The 18,996-nt window shown below is 47.7% G+C and overlaps 1 protein-coding gene across 1 annotated transcript; it reads right to left on the reverse strand.

Annotated features, from left to right (window-relative positions):
• Window positions 1-226: 226 nt before the first annotated feature.
• Window positions 227-2,937, reverse strand: LOC143774094 (E3 ubiquitin/ISG15 ligase TRIM25-like). Its single transcript, XM_077261390.1, has one exon. It carries the CDS (start codon window positions 2,913-2,915, stop codon window positions 1,260-1,262), a length of 1,656 nt encoding a protein of 551 aa, XP_077117505.1. The 5' UTR covers window positions 2,916-2,937; the 3' UTR covers window positions 227-1,259.
• Between the last annotated feature and the right edge of the window lie 16,059 nt (window positions 2,938-18,996).

Raw genomic sequence — 18,996 nt, forward strand, 5'->3', positions numbered from 1 at the left:
AACAGGTGGTATCTTAATTACATATAAAAAATTAATGGCAGATTAAAAATAGGTTAATAAGCCTCTAGCTCCAATGGAGAAATGTATAGCAGATTTTACATATAAATATATGCAAAATAAAGATGGTAGCTATATTCCACTGCTTGCAAAAGTCACTTACATGTAAATAATGAATCTTGTAAAAGTCAAAAGAAATATAATTACTATAAATTATTGGAAAACAAAGCAATGAAAAAATAGTTTCCATCTACAATACAACAGCTCGATCTGCTGTGCAAAAGCCTATAAGGTGCTAGTTGTTAGATGTAACGTGTTAATGGCTTTAAATATGCAGATGTAAATTAATGTACCAAAAATGCAAAAAAAAGGAGAAAAATGCAATAAAATGCTGGTGTAACAGAATATATTATTTATAGCATAGAATAAATAAGCACTATTGATGATGCACATATATAAATGCATGGGTTGCAAGGAATGATTTTTATGTTTAAATAATGAATGTGGCTGGTAAGGAAAGGAAATAAGAGAGTAAATCAAAGTAAGATAATATATTTACCACCAGTCCACCCCGACGCGCGTTTCTCCTTTTGGCTTCCTCAGGAAGGGTGTGAGTGGAGGAGCCATGCCTGTTTTTTGTATATGGACATACTGCCTATGGAATTCCTCACCGGTAGTATTAGCAGCTGTGTGCTCCGCTGATGTGAGATGCCAGCATCACCCTGCAATTACATCTGGCAGCTCTGTACTGTGCTGATATAGGTCGCCGCCATCACCTGCATCTCCGACCGGGGTGTCAGACGGCGTCCCGATGCATCCCCTGTACCCCCAAGAAGGTGCATCATGAGGGGTCATGGCTGTGATGACGTCGTATAGACACGTTACCCCAGATATGATGACAACAACATCCACCGCAAGAGAAGGGCTCCCAGAGGGAAACTAAGGCACGATTACATGATCTAGTTGTTGAAAGGCGACTGCAATAATCTATGATCACATATTTAATGCAGAAATTGTATTGCCTATCAGATATAGCGTTCTATGGGGGCATTAAATGACCAAACATAATAGAGAGAAAAGTAAAGGATTATGAGTAAAGAAGTAGCAAAAAAAAAAGAAAAATAGATTAAAACAAATAAAACTAATTTTTGTCGGTTCTCTGGAGATATGAAAGCATAGATGAAGTCCCTCCCACTAGTGCTCCCCATTGACTGATTGCTCCACCAATCATATTCTAATCTCAGTCGCTGAGCAGATTTCTTCTATAAAGAGGTTTCCTCCCAGTTGCTCCCTGATATCTTTATAGATCCTCCATATACATATAACACAGCATGAAGGGGCTCGGAGAAGGAGGCAGTGAAGGTGTGTAAGTGTCTGATGGGGTCACACAGCGCATAAAAGGACAACTGCCCGGCCTCATAATCCAGACATATCCTGACTCCATCACTGGAGATCTGGTGAGGTAACAGGATCACTTCACTGTCATGTATCACTGAATACTGATTATTATTCACCATCCCCCTATATAAACCCCAGGACTTGTTATTATCTCCAATGTGTGACTGACGCCCCCTCCTGTCTATACTGGGGTAACACATCCCCACACTCCACAATACAGATCTACTGATCTCCACATCCCAGTAATGTCGTCCTGAGGTAAATCTCCTCCCGCTCATCACCAGATAATCATGGAATCTCTCTGCAGTTTCTGGACGATTCTGTGTCTTCCATGTCCAGGTCGCAGTTTTCAGGTCGTCTGATATAAAGAGATTATTATCAGCCGTGTTTACATCCAGTAATATGTCTGCAGGATCCTGAACATGGAAGATCACATTTATATCTCTTATCATATCAGATAATGTGTGTGATATGTGTGAGATCAGCTCCGCACCCCAATCACCTCCATGATGTCCTCCTGTGTCCTCATCACCTCCATCATGTCCTCCTGTGGCCTCATCACCTCCATCATGTCGTCCTGTGTCCTCATCACCTCCCCCCTCAGGATCACACAAGTCACCGGTGTCTGGTTCCTGTAAGACAGTCAGTGGATCCGTCATGTTACACAGCTTCTCAATGTGCCTCATCTTCCTGGACAGCTCGTCCTTCTTTATTTCCAGCTTCTGGATCACATCAGACAGTGACAGTGTCATCCTCGCTTCCCACTTGGAGACCTCACTCAGGATCCTCTTCTCCAGGTCGTCCACCCGTCTCCTGATGTCTATAAACAGGGCAGTGACTCTCTCAGCTTCTCCAGGTGCTATTTCTTGAGCTTTTCTCTTGCGCTCTTCTAAAGTCTTGACTTTTTCCTTAGTTTTCTTTCTCTTTGTGATCAGTTTATGGAGACCATTTCTCAGTTTCTTCTTCTTCTTCTCAGAGGCCTCATCCAGAATCTCCACCCGGTGTCCCCGATGTTCTCCAACTGAACTGCAGGATACACAGATACAAGCAGCGTCCTCAGTGCAGTAATATTCCAGGATCTTCCTATGGATGGAGCATTTTCTGCTTTTCAGGGAAGTGCTGGGTTCTGTTAGGACGTGATCTGCTGATGTTTCTATGTGAACTTTCAAGTGTTTAATACACAGAGAAGCCTCACAGTGTAGACAGGATTTAACAGCAGGTACAGGAGAGTCCACACAGTAAGTGCAGCAGATCCCGGTGATCTTCTCCTGATGTGGCTGAGTAGACAGGAAATTCTCCACTACATTACACAGAGTTATGTTCTTCTGTAGTGGAGGCCGCTTGTGAAATGTTGCTCTACATTCAGGACAGGGATATTCTCCATACCCGCCCTCTGTATCCTGCACTCCATCAATACAGACCTGGCAGAAGTTGTGTCCACATCTCAAGGTTACAGGATCTGTATAAATGTCCTTACAGATAGAGCAGTTCAGCTCCTTTCTAAGACCAGCAGACGCCATTGCTCAGAGCGGAAAGAAGGAATGTGTGATTCATGTGTAATAGAGTGCAGGGTTTCGTATGTCACCATGGAACAGACAGACCAACTGTTGAGGGGAATTTATTAACAGGGGTAAAATTCTCCTCGCAGGGAGTAAACGGGGTTAATAGAGTCAAGTAAAACAGTAAACAGTTAAGCGGAATCAAAGGGTTAACGAGTGTTCTTGTAACTTATCAGCCCAGGGAGATCCTGACTGAAGGGTCCTTTTTTCCCAATGTGGATACAGTCACCAGCAGGGCTTGAGATCCTGAAGTCTCTTCTGTGTCTTCTGGAAAGTCCGGGGTTAAGTCTCTCTGCAATCTGTTCTTCCCAAAGTGAAACTGAAACCAGGAAATAGCACAGTCTCCCGTCGCTGCTGCAAGAGCCTCTGTGCACCAGGCTGACAGTCTCCCTGTATTAACGCTGTCACACACACACTGGGTAGTTACTTATCACACTCAGGGATTCTTTGCTTGTCACTGCGGTCACCAGGGATTCTTTGCTTATCACTGCGGTCACCAGGGCTGCACAGTCACTGTCTCTGATTCTGGAGGCTTCCAGATCTACACCCCCACATCCAGCCTTCACTCTGGTGGGTATCTCAGCCTCAATGCCCTCATGGGGAGCACTACTTTTAGGGGAGCGCGGCGCTGCAGACTGCCCTCTCTTTGGCGTGCTGCTTTCTCTCTGCTCTCCCGCTCTTTTCTGACCACACCTCTCTTTTCCCAGCAGTCTCCTGATCCCCTCTGTCCAGGGAAGAAAGTCTTCCCCCCAGCAACCCAGCTGTCTGACTAAGTGGTTCCAGGCAAGGAGCAGGGAAAGCAACCTCCTTACATTCCCCCTCTCTTAAAGCTCGCCATTCCACGGGCGAGGACTCTTCGTGCTTCTCTTTGTTTTTTGGAGGGGAGTCAGATACCTGCGATTCTCGCATCTTCGTCTGCCTTTCTTCTTGTACATACTCCCAGACTAAATGGTCTAGGAGCTGCTCATCAGTCAGGTTGAGATATGCTTTCTCTGCTTCATCAACTACTGCTGTCTTCTTCTTTTTCTTCTTCTTCTTCTTCTTAGCTTTGTGTGAAGGAAGCCCCTGTTCCTTCCACGTCACCAATCCGTGACGTCACTACACAGGCACAGCTCTCCGGCGCCCCCTTTGTCTCTCAGGTCAGTAAGGGAACTGCACCTAGAGCAAATGGCCGCCGGAATGACTGCCCTGTTACCCACACTGGGTATTCTAAGATTCGCAATCAGAGTAAAAGGATCAGCCCAAAATTAATTTATGATTTAATTGCCTTAAGGGCGCACTAGGTAATTACAAGAAATATACAATCACAATATATCAAGAGTTACAGTCAGAGTACAATATAACAACAATGATACGAGGCTTAAGGTATAAAGCTGGAGGTCACTTTACCAGGTTGAAGGTTGCTTGTGGAAGCCGGGGGGCGCAGCGTTCCACAGGTCCAAGACTTCAGTTGCTGGGCAGCCCCCAGAAAGCGTGTGCTTGCCCCCCTCTGGCTGGCGTATGCCCTGTTTCTTAGCTGGTCATATTCTGTGTGTGTCACTCTCCACATGTTCCAGCTCTTAACCCTGCCGTGTCCCTCCCCCTGTAGCTGGGTGGGCTTAGCAATCTCCACCCCTCTGCCTCCCTGCGATATTTGTTCCAATATCTAATAAATGGGATAACTGCTCTCAGGATGATCGGATCAGCACACGGGCAGTACCAGCGCCTGTGGTTTGTTCTGCCGGTCGTACTGGGATCAAACCTGGACCCATTCGGTCCCTGTGGGAGGTTGATCTCTATATCTCGGGTTTCAGACCTCCCACGGATACAGGAGTCGCACTATTAGATGCACCATTTCTTTAGGACGAGGGGAATATTTTTTATGAGCCGGTACCTCGGACGATGCGTCCATAATTCACGATTCCATGTCAGAGACGGTTCGGCTGGACGACCATACTAGATGTGTATCCAGTGGCTACTTGACATGCGTGCTTTAATTAAGCCCCCATGCATTTCCAAGCCCCCTGCTGGTGTGGCTTCCTCCCTGAGCTTTGAAGTACCTTCTGCAATCTACACTGAGCTCAGCCAATTACCATACTAATAGGCACTATGTTCATTAGAAAAGGTGGGGGCCAGGAGCACTCCTCTCTGCAGACCTGTGACCAGGAGACAAAATGGAGTCACGCCAATCTGTGTTAGTATGCCCGTCCAAGATGGCGGCTGTTCCCTCATCACACCTCCCTGCTTTAGAGGGCGCTAGGGGGCATCACATTCCTGTGTTCCCCCGTGCGCCCTTCCGCACTTTCTCCTTGCCGGGACAACCCATCAGCATTACCATGGTCTCTGCCCCCTCCTCTGTCTCTCTCCGAGGCTGTCTCTGCCTCCTCCTCTGTCTCTCTGAGGCAGTCTCTGCCTCCTCCTCTGTCTCTCTCTGAGGCGGTCTCTGCCCCCTTCTCTCTCTCTCTGAGGCTGTCCCTGCCCCCTCCTCTCTGTCTCTGAAGCTGTCCCTGCCTCCTCCTCTGTCTCGCCCTGAGGCCGTCTCTGCCTCCTTCTCTCCTTCCCTGAGGCAGTCTCTGCCTCCTCCTCTGTCTCTCTCTGAGGCTGTCTCTGCCCCCTCCTCTCTCTCTAAGGCTGTCTCGGCCTCTCCCTCTCTCTTTCTGAGGCTGTCCCCGCCTCCTCCTCTGCCTCTCTCTGAGGCTGTCTCTGCCTCCTCCTCTCTGTCTCTGAGGCTGTCCCTGCCTCCTCCTCTGTCCCTCTCTGAGGCTGTCTCTGCCTCCTTCTCTCTTTCTGAGGCTGTCTCTGCCTCTCCCTCTCTCTCTGAGGCTGTCTCTGCCTCTCCCTCTCTCTCTGAGGCTGTCTCTGCCTCTCCCTCTCTCTTTCTGAGGCTGTCCCTGCCCCCTCCTCTCTCTCTTTCTGAGGCTGTCTCTGCCTCCTCCTCTCTCTCTCTCTGAGGCTGTCTCTGCCTCCTCCTCTCTGTCTCTGAGGCTGTCCCTGCCTCCTCCTCTGTCTCTTTCTGAGGCTGTCTCTGCCTCTCCCTCTCTCTCTGAGGCTGTCTCTGCCTCTCCCTCTCTCTCTGAGGCTGTCTCTGCCTCTCCCTCTCTCTCTGATGCTGTCTCTGCCTCTCCCTCTCTCTTTCTGAGGCTGTCCCTGCCCCCTCCTCTCTCTCTTTCTGAGGCTGTCTCTGCCTCCTCCTCTCTGTCTCTGAGGCTGTCCCCGCCTCCTCCTCTGTCCCTCTCTGAGGCTGTCTCTGCCTCCTTCTCTCTTTCCCTGAGGCTGTCCCTGCCTCCTCCCCTGTCCCTCTCTGAGGCTGTCTCTGCCTCTCCCTCTCTCTTTCTGAGGCTGTCCCTGCCTCCTCTTCTGTCTCTCTCTGAGGCGGTCTCTGCCTCCTCCTCTCTGTCTCTGAGGCTGTCCCTGCCTCCTCCTCTGTCCCTCTCTGAGGCTGTCTCTGCCTCTCCCTCTCTCTCTGAGGCTGTCTCTGCCTCTCCCTCTCTCTCTGAGGCTGTCTCTGCCTCTCCCTCTCTCTTTCTGAGGCTGTCTCTGCCCCCTCCTCTCTCTCTCTCTGAGGCTGTCTCTGCCTCCTCCTCTCTGTCTCTGAGGCTGTCCCTGCCTCCTCCTCTGTCCCTCTCTGAGGCTGTCTCTGCCTCCTGCTTTCTTTCCCTGAGGCTGTCCCTGCCCCCTCCTCTCTCTCTCTCTGAGGCTGTCTCTGCCTCCTCTCTGTCTCTGAGCGGATAGGGTACCCCTAACTGTCGGTCCCTGGGCCACGCCTCCAGTGAACCCTGCTGGACCGTTACCTGGAACAGCCATCCCTGGTCCCAGACCACCCGCTCGCGGTCTGACTCCCCAGGAGGCTGTGCCGCCTGCTCCTTGAGAGCTTTCAGGCTAGCATCAGCTTCCAACGCTGCCTGAAATCCCTGACTCGATGTGGCGAGAATGGACGACACTGCCACATCCGCTGTCAGCTCCCCGGGATCTGTCTCCTGGCCGCTGTCTGACTCGGCCGCCACTTGGTCAGAGAGGGGGAAGCCTTTGGACCTCTGCAAGGCTCCTTGGGCTCCGGCGCTCCCACTCCTGGTGACAGCGGCCACGACCGCTTTGCCCATGGGTAGCGCCTGCTTCCCCCCGGCTCCTGACCAAGTCGCCGGGTCAGGCAGACTTCCCTGCCCTCCTGACATCCCGGGTGTGGGGAACTCCTGCCCTGGGGTCTTACCTGGTGGCTCCTCTCCTGGGACGCCTCCTCCCCCCATGGCCTGTTCCTCTTCCTGCAGGGGCCCTAGACTCAGCAGGCTGGATTCACTTAGGGGCCCTACACTGCCCATAGCAGCCCCTCCCTCCACCTCTGAGCTCTCCCCTACAGTCTCCTCACCTGTCCTCCCTGTGAGCCCTGTGTGTGTGGTGTCAGTGTATGGATTACCCTCAGGTTTCAATCCCTCCTCCACTGTTGGAGGCACATTCAACGCATCAACATTCACAGTAGAGTCATGACATTCTTGGGGAGCCGAACTTGGGGGTTTCATTGGCCACATACTGAGACACTATCCGCCCCAAATCGGTCCCAAGTAATACATTGGCAGGAATATTTGACGTTACTCCCACCTCCCGCACTCCCCTCCCGGCGCCCCAGTCCAAAAACACCTTGGAGACAGGCAGCGCCGGTTCCACGCCTCCAATTCCGGAGACGGAAAGGGTTTTTCCCGGTACCAAGTCTTGAGGAAACACCACCTCAGGACGTACCAGGGTTCGTTCAGCGCCTGTGTCCCGCAGTCCCATGACCGCTGAGCGGCCGATAGTGACGGGTTGGTAATTGTCCAGGGACCTCCCACCACCCCCTCCCACACATAAAACAGTGGACGGTTCCGGGGACAGGGAAGGGGCCTTAAGACGCTGGGGACATGCAGACTTGAAGTGTCCCAGCTGGTTGCAGTGATGACAACGTCTGGGTTCTGCACCTGGCCTGGAGAGGGCAGCAGGGGGGTACACCCCTTGCACTCTGGGGGCTGGGGAAACAGGGGCAGGATTGGGCTTACCCCCTCTCCAGGTGCTGCTGGCAGGCTTCTTCGGCTCAGGCGCCCTGTTATTGGCATACTCATCTGCCAGGGCGGCTGTAGCAGAAGCCCCCTTTGGTTTCCGGTCACGGAGGAACTGCTGGAGGTCCTCTGGGCAGTTCCACAAGAACTGCTCCGTGACGAACAGTTCCTGGACCTCCTGGCGGGTGGTGAGCGCTAGACCCGAGGTCCAGTGCTCTGCAGCTCTCAGCAACGCCCGCATGTGGTCGGTCCAGGTGTCCTTTGGGCCCCGCTGCAGGCTCCGGAACTTCTTGCGGTAGGACTCCGGGGTGAGGTTGTAGTGCTGGATCAGGGCCCGCTTGATGCTGCTGTAGTCCTGCTCCGCCCCGGCAGGTAAGTCCCCCAAAACTTCCAGGGACTTACCCCTCAAACGGGGGGTCAGGTATCTTGCCCACTGAGCCGGGGCCAGATGGTGTTGAAGGCAGGTCCTTTCAAAGGCCAGCAAGAAGGAATCCAGGTCTCCATCCTTCTCAAGCAGAGGGAAGTCCTCGGCCCGGACTTTGGAAACCCTGGACTCTGGTGGTGCTGGGGCGTCCAGCGGGAGCCCGTGTTGAGCCATCTCCAGTCGGTGCTGGTGCTCCGCTGCTCTCTCTGCCGCTGCTTGCTCCGCTGCCCGCTCTGCAGCTTTCTCTGCCCGCTCTGCAGCTTTCTCGGCCCGCTCCGCTGCCTTCTCTGCAGCTGCCATGAGTCTCATATAGGCGTCTTCATTACCCGCCTCGAGACGTGCCACTGCCGCTGCAACAAGGGCCTCTGATGTGGACAGGCTGGGGCGGGTAGGTGGTGGGTAGTCCCTTGCTGGACTAAGCGCAGGTGGCTGGCTCTTTGGGGAGTCTGGGCTGAGCTCCCCCTCGCCTTGAACAGTAAAGTCCACCACCACCTCCTCATCGACCATAGCACTGGCCTGCGCCCTCACTGCACTCCTGGTGCCCTCCGCCATCTTTGGAACCTCTGGTTACTGACACAGCTGTAACCCTGACCTTGCACACAACTTATTATATTTACACTCTGACCGTCTAGTGCTGGGCTGACCTTAAGACCCCAGCAGCGAAAGTTACCACTGGTAGTCTTTAGTGTCTGGGAGTAGGGGTCCCACGCACACTATTACTCTGATCCCACGTACGCTGCCACCACTGTGAAGGAAGCCCCTGTTCCTTCCACGTCACCAATCCGTGACGTCACTACACAGGCACAGCTCTCCGGCGCCCCCTTTGTCTCTCAGGTCAGTAAGGGAACTGCACCTAGAGCAAATGGCCGCCGGAATGACTGCCCTGTTACCCACACTGGGTATTCTAAGATTCGCAATCAGAGTAAAAGGATCAGCCCAAAATTAATTTATGATTTAATTGCCTTAAGGGCGCACTAGGTAATTACAAGAAATATACAATCACAATATATCAAGAGTTACAGTCAGAGTACAATATAACAACAATGATACGAGGCTTAAGGTATAAAGCTGGAGGTCACTTTACCAGGTTGAAGGTTGCTTGTGGAAGCCGGGGGGCGCAGCGTTCCACAGGTCCAAGACTTCAGTTGCTGGGCAGCCCCCAGAAAGCGTGTGCTTGCCCCCCTCTGGCTGGCGTATGCCCTGTTTCTTAGCTGGTCATATTCTGTGTGTGTCACTCTCCACATGTTCCAGCTCTTAACCCTGCCGTGTCCCTCCCCCTGTAGCTGGGTGGGCTTAGCAATCTCCACCCCTCTGCCTCCCTGCGATATTTGTTCCAATATCTAATAAATGGGATAACTGCTCTCAGGATGATCGGATCAGCACACGGGCAGTACCAGCGCCTGTGGTTTGTTCTGCCGGTCGTACTGGGATCAAACCTGGACCCATTCGGTCCCTGTGGGAGGCTGATCTCTATATCTCGGGTTTCAGACCTCCCACGGATACAGGAGTCGCACTATTAGATGCACCATTTCTTTAGGACGAGGGGAATATTTTTTATGAGCCGGTACCTCGGACGATGCGTCCATAATTCACGATTCCATGTCAGAGACGGTTCGGCTGGACGACCATACTAGATGTGTATCCAGTGGCTACTTGACATGCGTGCTTTAATTAAGCCCCCATGCATTTCCAAGCCCCCTGCTGGTGTGGCTTCCTCCCTGAGCTTTGAAGTACCTTCTGCAATCTACACTGAGCTCAGCCAATTACCATACTAATAGGCACTATGTTCATTAGAAAAGGTGGGGGCCAGGAGCACTCCTCTCTGCAGACCTGTGACCAGGAGACAAAATGGAGTCACGCCAATCTGTGTTAGTATGCCCGTCCAAGATGGCGGCTGTTCCCTCATCACACTTTGCCGCTAGCAGAGGTCTGCGTAGATGATTCTTCTTCCTCCTTGTCGTTATCGGAAACTTTAGGGACTTCTTGTTCGGGCTCCTCAGTTTGAGGGCTTAGTACAAGCAATTCTTTTCCATGGCTCCCCCTCTCTTTGGAGCTATACAAAAACTAAATATTGTTGGGGAAAATCATAAATGCGACGTACATATAACCCCTAAAACTTCACTTTTATTAGAAACAATATAAAACCCCGACCCAAAAATAGAATAAATAGTCACAAAAAGATGTAAAATAACCTATTAAGGTCCTAAATACCACTATTGCTGAAAACTGCCTTGCTGTGGAGGTTGGCACCCTAAGAGACGATTTTTTGGCGCCCCCACTCAAACGCAGACTGCCCCTATCTCCCCTGCACTGTCCCTTTCAATGCAGGTAGGAAAACAATATAGGGAAAGTGCAGTAGTGAAAAGATAAATTATGTAGTCTAAACCATAATCCGGACCTAAATAGGTGCCTCCATATAGAAGAATACCTTGGCAAAACGCACAAAAGTTTAGCAAATAGTGCCCCTTATATTGAAATCATCTTCCAATGGTAACCAAGATAGTGCTCAGACCTATATAGTTTAATTTATTGCCAGAAGAAAATCATTGCTCCAGTGGCAACAGTAAATATATCATTAGCTTCACCATTGGGCACATAACCAATAATATAGTACCTCTATTCTGGTAAAGCATAAGAAAGCAGCCATAGGAAAAAGTAAGGGTAAACTTAGCGTGTGCCGTGTCTCCTCGTATCTCCTCAACGCGTTTCCCCGCTCTTGCGGTTCATCAGGAGGAAGCGATGGTGTAATGATACAGCATGCCGCCTGGATATAGGGCATGCCCTATATCCAGGCGGCATGCTGTATCATTACACCATCGCTTCCTCCTGATGAACCGCAAGAGCGGGGAAACGCGTTGAGGAGATACGAGGAGACACGGCACACGCTAAGTTTACCCTTACTTTTTCCTATGGCTGCTTTCTTATGCTTTACCAGAATAGAGGTACTATATTATTGGTTATGTGCCCAATGGTGAAGCTAATGATATATTTACTGTTGCCACTGGAGCAATGATTTTCTTCTGGCAATAAATTAAACTATATAGGTCTGAGCACTATCTTGGTTACCATTGGAAGATGATTTCAATATAAGGGGCACTATTTGCTAAACTTTTGTGCGTTTTGCCAAGGTATTCTTCTATATGGAGGCACCTATTTAGGTCCGGATTATGGTTTAGACTACATAATTTATCTTTTCACTACTGCACTTTCCCTATATTGTTTTCCTACCTGCATTGAAAGGGACAGTGCAGGGGAGATAGGGGCAGTCTGCGTTTGAGTGGGGGCGCCAAAAAATCGTCTCTTAGGGTGCCAACCTCCACAGCAAGGCAGTTTTCAGCAATAGTGGTATTTAGGACCTTAATAGGTTATTTTACATCTTTTTGTGACTATTTATTCTATTTTTGGGTCGGGGTTTTATATTGTATCTAATAAAAGTGAAGTTTTAGGGGTTATATGTACGTCGCCTCCCCCTCTCTTTGACAGGAGCATTCTCGTCAAAGCTTGAGTCAAATGAATTAAGACCATGCAGGCCGGCCTCTTTGTCATCTGTGCCGGACTCTGCGGGCATCATTTCCCAGAGCTTCTCAGCCACACGCCCTGTCTCACACAGCTGCTCCATTTCCCTTGTCCGATCAGGAACTGGTGAGCTGACAGCCAGCACATTCTTCACCTCAGGGGACGACATCAGTGGTTCCTCCTTCTCATCGGCTCGGACACTGAAAACGAGGAACACTTGGCACTTTCTCTCCTTCTTCAGGAACTCGTGCTGGACAGGGTAGTAAAGCACTTTGGTGGTCTTCTCGAGTGAATGTCACTTTCTTTCCTCCGGACTGTCTCACCAACAAAACCTTCAGACCCAGGCCGTAGATCCACCAGGTTCGCCTTTACATGTTTGGACAGCACAGTCATTTCAGCAGAGATGCTTGACACCTTCTCCACCTCTCCTTACCGTCCGACATTGTGGTACTGTCTTGTCCTAGGTGGAACTCTTCTCTTCCTGCCGTACCATTCCCTCCAGGGGCGACGTTCCTTCCAGTTAGCAGGACCCTCAGAGGGGTGAGCAGATCTCTGCCACCGCTCTTCTCGGGTAGGGCAATTTCTGGACATGTGTCCCACCTTTCTGCACGTCCAGCACTCACGTCTGCGTCTGTCTGGAGGGCGCTTCAGTCTGGATCGTCGACCTCGGCAGGGGACATCTTTCATCTGCGGTTGCTCTTCACCCCAGGATAAGGAGTTACACTCTGGGGCCACCACCGAAACCGCCTTCATGCTGCGCACCTCTCCTCTAACTCTTTCTGGCGGCTCCCGCATGTTACCTCGGGATATGCCGCTGGTCCCCAGAACGGCAGTAAGGACTTTCCCCAGACTCTCAATCTCCTCCCAGATTCTTCTTATCTTCAGCTGGGAATCTCGGGTCCACATCGCCTCTTCTTCATTTTGACTGGGTGCTCCGCAGTTGTAGCATCTAGGCAGTCTTCTTCGCCGAGCGGCACTAGTCTCACTTTGGAGGGCGGTCTCTCTTTCTCGCACCGGAGGGCTGTACTCTGCAGCAGGGATCTTCTTATATTCAGCCACCTCCTCACGGACTCGCTTAACCTTCTTCTTCAAGTCTTCTACCCATTGAGGGGCTGTTACCTCCCTGCTCCATACCTTTCCCACTGGCACTACCACCCCTTGCTCTTGCTCGCATGTGCGTGCCTCACTCCCGACCTCAGAGAAAGTCATATCTAGCTTTACACGCATGCGCTCTCGCAGGGCCTGTTTCATCAATACATCTCGCAAGCCTGTCACCAGTTGGTCTCGCAGTACAACGTCAATTGACCCCACACCTATGCCGTCCTTCCGTATAATGGCAGTATGAAGCTCCTGCAGTGCATTCATATATTGTGTCACGGTCTCCCCCTCTCTTTGTACCCGGCGGAACAGTCGCATGCGCAGCTCCCTTACGTCAGTGGGGTCCCCATGCGTCTCCTCAAGTATACGTAATACTTTGTCCAGGGTATCTCTCGCCTGGGGGGGTCTTAGCATAACAGAGTCCCGTGCATCCCCCTCTAGGGCCATCACAGCTATTTCCGCCTGCAGAGCCGGTGTCATAGGATGCATCCGCATCATCCCTTGGATGCACTCCGTCCAACCCCACAAAATGACATTACTCCCTGAAAATTTTGGCAGGTTAGCTAACATGGCTCCCAGGGAAATGCTAGACCTGGGGCCTCCCTCAACTGCTTCGTCTGCCCCTTCCGTGCTACCATGTGAAATCCTGCCGACTACGCCAAGTGTAATAGAGTGCAGGGTTTCGTATGTCACCACGGAACAGACAGACCAACTGTTGAGGGGAATTTATTAACAGGGGTAAAATTCTCCTCGCAGGGAGTAAACGGGGTTAATAGAGTCAAGTAAAACAGTAAACAGTTTAGCGGAATCAAAGGGTTAACGAGTGTTCTTGTAACTTATCAGCCCAGGGAGATCCTGACTGAAGGGTCCTTTTTTCCCAATGTGGATAGTCACCAGCAGGGCTTGAGATCCTGAAGTCTCTTCTGTGTCTCCTGGAAAGTCCGGGGTTAAGTCTCTCTGCAATCTGTTCTTCCCAAAGTGAAACTGAAACCAGGAAATAGCACAGTCTCCGTCGCTGCTGCAAGAGCCTCTGTGCACCAGGCTGACAGTCTCCCTGTATTAACGCTGTCACACACACTGGGTAGTTACTTATCACACTCAGGGATTCTTTGCTTGTCACTGCGGTCACCAGGGATTCTTTGCTTATCACTGCGGTCACCAGGGCTGCACAGTCACTGTCTCTGATTCTGGAGGCTTCCAGATCTACACCCCCACATCCAGCCTTCACTCTGGTGGGTATCTCAGCCTCAGTGCCCTCACGGGGAGCACTACTTTTAGGGGAGCGCGGCGCTGCAGCCTGCCCTCTCTTTGGCGCGCTGCTTTCTCTCTGCTCTCCCGCTCTTTTCTGGCCACACCTCTCTTTTCCCAGCAGTCCCCTGGTCCCCTCTGTCCAGGGCAGAAAGTCTTCCCCCCAGCAACCCAGTGAAAACCAACCACCAAGGATAGGCACCCACCAGAAAGTAAATGAGCTTGGGAATGAGTTTAAAAAATGCCTTTATTAACCCTGCTGTTCTGTTCGCATTTACTATACACTAGTTCTGTTCGGGTCACTATGACCCGGCTTATTAAACCTTGATTTTAGACACTCTAACTCATTTTTTTTTTATAACTTTTTGCTTACTAGACTGTTTGTGAACATGTTTGGTAGTAAAAAAAAGAAAAATGAAACAGAAATTTTTTTTTTTTGGGTTTATTCAGAAAAAAACAGATCAATGAGAAAAACGAAAATAGAAAACTACGCATATTTTGTAAAAAAAAAAAAACAAAAAAAAAAAATCAAATCAAACATTTTGTGATAAAAAATTAAAGATAATAAACATTACAATGTGAATATACTTACATATGATCAGATAAATTTACGATTTCTTGCATGCAAGACAATACACATGTTGTTTGCATATAAATGCTTTACAGCTATAACATGTTATACTTGTCTTGTTGTCACAAGATGAAGGGCAATAGCTGCATCTTTTTCTTTTGATGCCAGAAGAGGCCATGGGGGTAGAAGAGCTTGTGGAGGTCATGGCTTCACTGTCCTGGGCATGTTGACGGACGCTTTGTACCAGGGCTGCCGCTGCTTCTGTTCTTGGTGTAACATTTCTGTTCTCAATATAAGGTTGAACCAGTGACTTCCCAAGTTCTTCGATAAATAGTCTTCTTTTATGGAGTTTGTTGGCGTTCCAATTGGGATTCATTTCCCTCCACAAGACAAAAGAATTATAGGCTGACAAATCCAGGATATTGAAAAAGAGAATCATTGGCCACCGATTTGATTTTCTATTGCATGAATATGTTCCAACGAGTTGGTCTAACGTGTCTACACCACTTTAGTTGCATTGTAGTCCAAGATCATATTTGGTTTTCTATCTTCCCGTGTCAGAGAAGATAAGAACCCACCCTTCTGTACACAAGCAGATAAGCCAGGAAGACAGACTTACTTAGCAAAAAAAAATATTTGCAACACTTTACAGCTCAGCTTTACAAAACAAAACATGTTAGACCGTGTTCTGAGCAGTCCGTTCTGCGCATAATATACACGTGTAGTGCACACCTAGTGATCTCTCCAGATGCACTCTACATTTTAGAATAGACTGTGCACCAAAAATAATCAATATAAAGCCATTTTTATGGTGCGCAGATCTCAATGCATACCCCCGGTAAAGCGCGTGTACGACCCCATTGAAATAATTTAGGAAATAAATCAATTGATATACAATAGTAGATGCAATAAATAGACCCAACTGAGGTTATAACTCCTGTATTTCACTGAAAATATGGCCTCACAGCTGTAAAAAACGATGCCGGGTCACTATGACCCGAACAGAACTAGTGTAACTTTTTTCGTGTAGCAAAAAGTAAACGAAAAAAAAAATATATATATATACTCATATGTAGGTCCCCCCAAATGAGGAAAAGTCAAGGAGTCTCAAGTTTTAGAGACTTACAGAAAAAAATCTACAGGGCCGCAAAAAGTCTGTTCGGGTCACTATGACCCGAACAGAACAGCAGGGTTAATAAGATTGGCAACAATTACATAAAATAAAGTTTATATATTATATAAAAAATACATTAAAATTACATATAGCTTTTATCCGCACGGTCCAGGAGATATATACTCTTAATTACACAACCCCCAGTGCAATGATTTCTTTTTTCAGACTATGCATATCATAAAGTGCAAAAAGTTGAGAAGTGGTGTTACACCCAATAAATAAATAGGCTATGTGCAAAAAATGCAATTTAAAATAATAACACTGTGCAAAAAAATGCGAAGAATAACAATTAAAAATGCTGTGCAATCAGTGCAAAAAAATGTGCCAATTAACAAGGGGTTAGAACAGCCCAATAAAAAGTGCTCAATGTGCCAGTCTGTGATCAGACCAAATAACACACAGCCATTAGTAAATGGTAGGTAACACAGCAATGTGTGAGCGAAAATAGATTTTATATATACCTGGGGGGTAAGAGAGACCTGGACCTGTGTGCGCCCGACGCGCGTTTCGGATTTATATCCTTCGTCAGGGGTAATCCAATAGTTCAAAGAAGGGGTTTTTATAGTGGAGTATAATGAACGCCGCGGCCCGAGTGTAAGCGGCGCATGCGCAGACTGGAGGTCCGAGAGTTCCGGTCCCCGCGTCACATGACCGGCCGCACAGGAACGGAGTACCCGGCGTAGCCCAGGCAACATGGACGCGGGGCGCCGCAGCTCACAGACACAGGCTGGGCATGCGCACCACCAGGGGCGCAGCGTGTAATGGGACGTAAGTAAAGAGCCTAAGAGAATATAGCAAATATGGGCTGCTTTAATTAATAGATATAAATATAAATAAATCAATAAGGAGAAAATATAAAAAAATGAATGAATAATTTCCCCAAAGTGACCATACAAAAATAAATAAAATGGATGTATATTCTACCAAACTCATAAATATAGCAATTATGGGCTGCTATAACTCTATAAATATAATGTAGCCAGAAAAATATAAGAATAAATAATTGATTAGTTTACCCAAGATAACCATACGAAATTTAAGTGAATATATATACACACAAGCTGACTCAAAGTTGATAAAAATAAAAAAATTAAAAAAATAAAAAAATAAAGAAAAATAATAACAGATATTCCTATATATGATATATCTGCATATACGGAATATCAGTTATATTCGGACAAAATGTGGAAAATTATTATTAAACAGTTAATTCTAAGTGAAAAATATATGAATAATTACATACATATAAATATGATATAAAAATAGATAAATACAAAAACTATTACAATTTAATAATAAATAATAAATACAATTTATTTCTATCTTCACAGTGTCCACTGCTTGAAAAAGCTTGAAATATACGGCAGACTTCACAGTTCAAGAATCCACTGCGGCCATCAGCGTCCACAATCCACAGACCCACATGGTAAGTATAAACTAAAACTGTATATAAAAAAATAATAAAAGGTTAAAATACAGTAAAATAATTAAAACTATGGTATTAGGTTCACGGTTTACAAAAAAGGTATAAAACTCAGGTTCTCATTCAGTCCTTTAGGTGACACGGTGTCAAGTGTCCAAATCCATTTTGTCTCTTTTCTCGCCAGGGCCATACTTATTTCCCCACCTCTCTCATTGCTTTTAATCATATCTATACCTGTCACTTTTAACAATGATGCATCACAATTATGATGTAGTTTAAAATGTTTAGGGATCGTTTTTAATAAGGATATCTCCTCCACTTCCTTAGCAGCAATGATTCCACGTACATGTTCCCTGGTACGTATTTTGAGCTGTCTAGTTGTCATTCCTATGTATACCAGGGAACAAGGACACACAGCATGATAGATCACAGCTTTAGAGGTACAGGTTATAGCCTGCTTGATTTTGTATATACTAGTACCATCATGGTTACAAAACATGTCAGTTCTTATAATGTTTGGACAAGCGATACAATGGCCGCATGGTTTGCAGCCAGGTATAATTTTTGTATCTGTAAGAAAAGATGGAATTTCCGGGTTAAAAGAATAATGACTCCTTACTAATTGGTCCTTCAAATTTCTGCATCTTCGATAAGTAATATTGGGTGTCTCACCAATATATTGCGATAGGACCGGGTCAGCCTTCAAAATTGCCCAAGATTTATTAATATAGGCCCTCATTAATTCATTTTGCCCATGGTATTGTGTGATGTACCTTACTATTTTATCACGTTTTGGTGGTTTATTTTCATATAACGCCTGATGTCTAGTTATGTGTTTAGCACGATTATATCCCTTTTTCACTGAACGCTTACTATATCCTCTCTCCAAAAACCTCGTCTTAAGATCCAGTGCCTGTCTCTCAAAGTCAGCCTCATTAGTACATATCCTCCTTAGGCGCAAAAATTGGCCTATAGGGATTGATTTAATCATCGCTGGAGGATGTGACGATGAAGCATGTAGCAAAGAATTCACCGCTGTTGACTTCCGGAAAATATCACTGTACAGGCAACCGTTATCATCCCTATGTATACCCACATCCAGAAATTCCACAAACTTACTATCACATTTGTATGTCAAATGGATATTTAAAGAATTTTGATTTAATTGTTCCATAAAAGCCTGAAGAGATTCAGTAGGCCCCTGCCAGATAAAGAATATGTCATCAATGAACCGCACCCAAATAGGGATGCGGTCCATTGATGACACTGGCTCGGTATGGAAGAGGTCCCTCTCCCACAGCCCCAGGAACAAATTAGCATACGAGGGCGCAAATGATGCGCCCATTGCTGTGCCCTGGAGCTGAAGGTAGAAGGACCCCTTAAAAAGAAAAAAAAATTTTTCTAAAGAAAATTTAAGCATATCAACTGTGAATTGTCTCATGGATGTGGGCACACATGAGGAGTCCAAAAAATATTCGGCCGCCCGTATCCCATCACAGTGCCGAATGTTGGTATACAAACTCTCAACGTCACATGACACCAAAAGTGTGTCATCGCCAACATAAAGACCATCTATTTTTTTCAA

The sequence above is a fragment of the Ranitomeya variabilis genome, chromosome 5, assembly GCF_051348905.1.
Source record: "Ranitomeya variabilis isolate aRanVar5 chromosome 5, aRanVar5.hap1, whole genome shotgun sequence".
In the NCBI taxonomy this organism is placed as follows: Eukaryota; Metazoa; Chordata; class Amphibia; order Anura; family Dendrobatidae; genus Ranitomeya; species Ranitomeya variabilis.

What these genes read in the sequence shown, in the direction of transcription:
- LOC143774094 (XM_077261390.1), bottom strand. Translation starts at nt 2,915, where the DNA reads ATGGCGTCTGCTGGTCTTAGAAAGGAGCTGAACTGCTCTATCTGTAAG.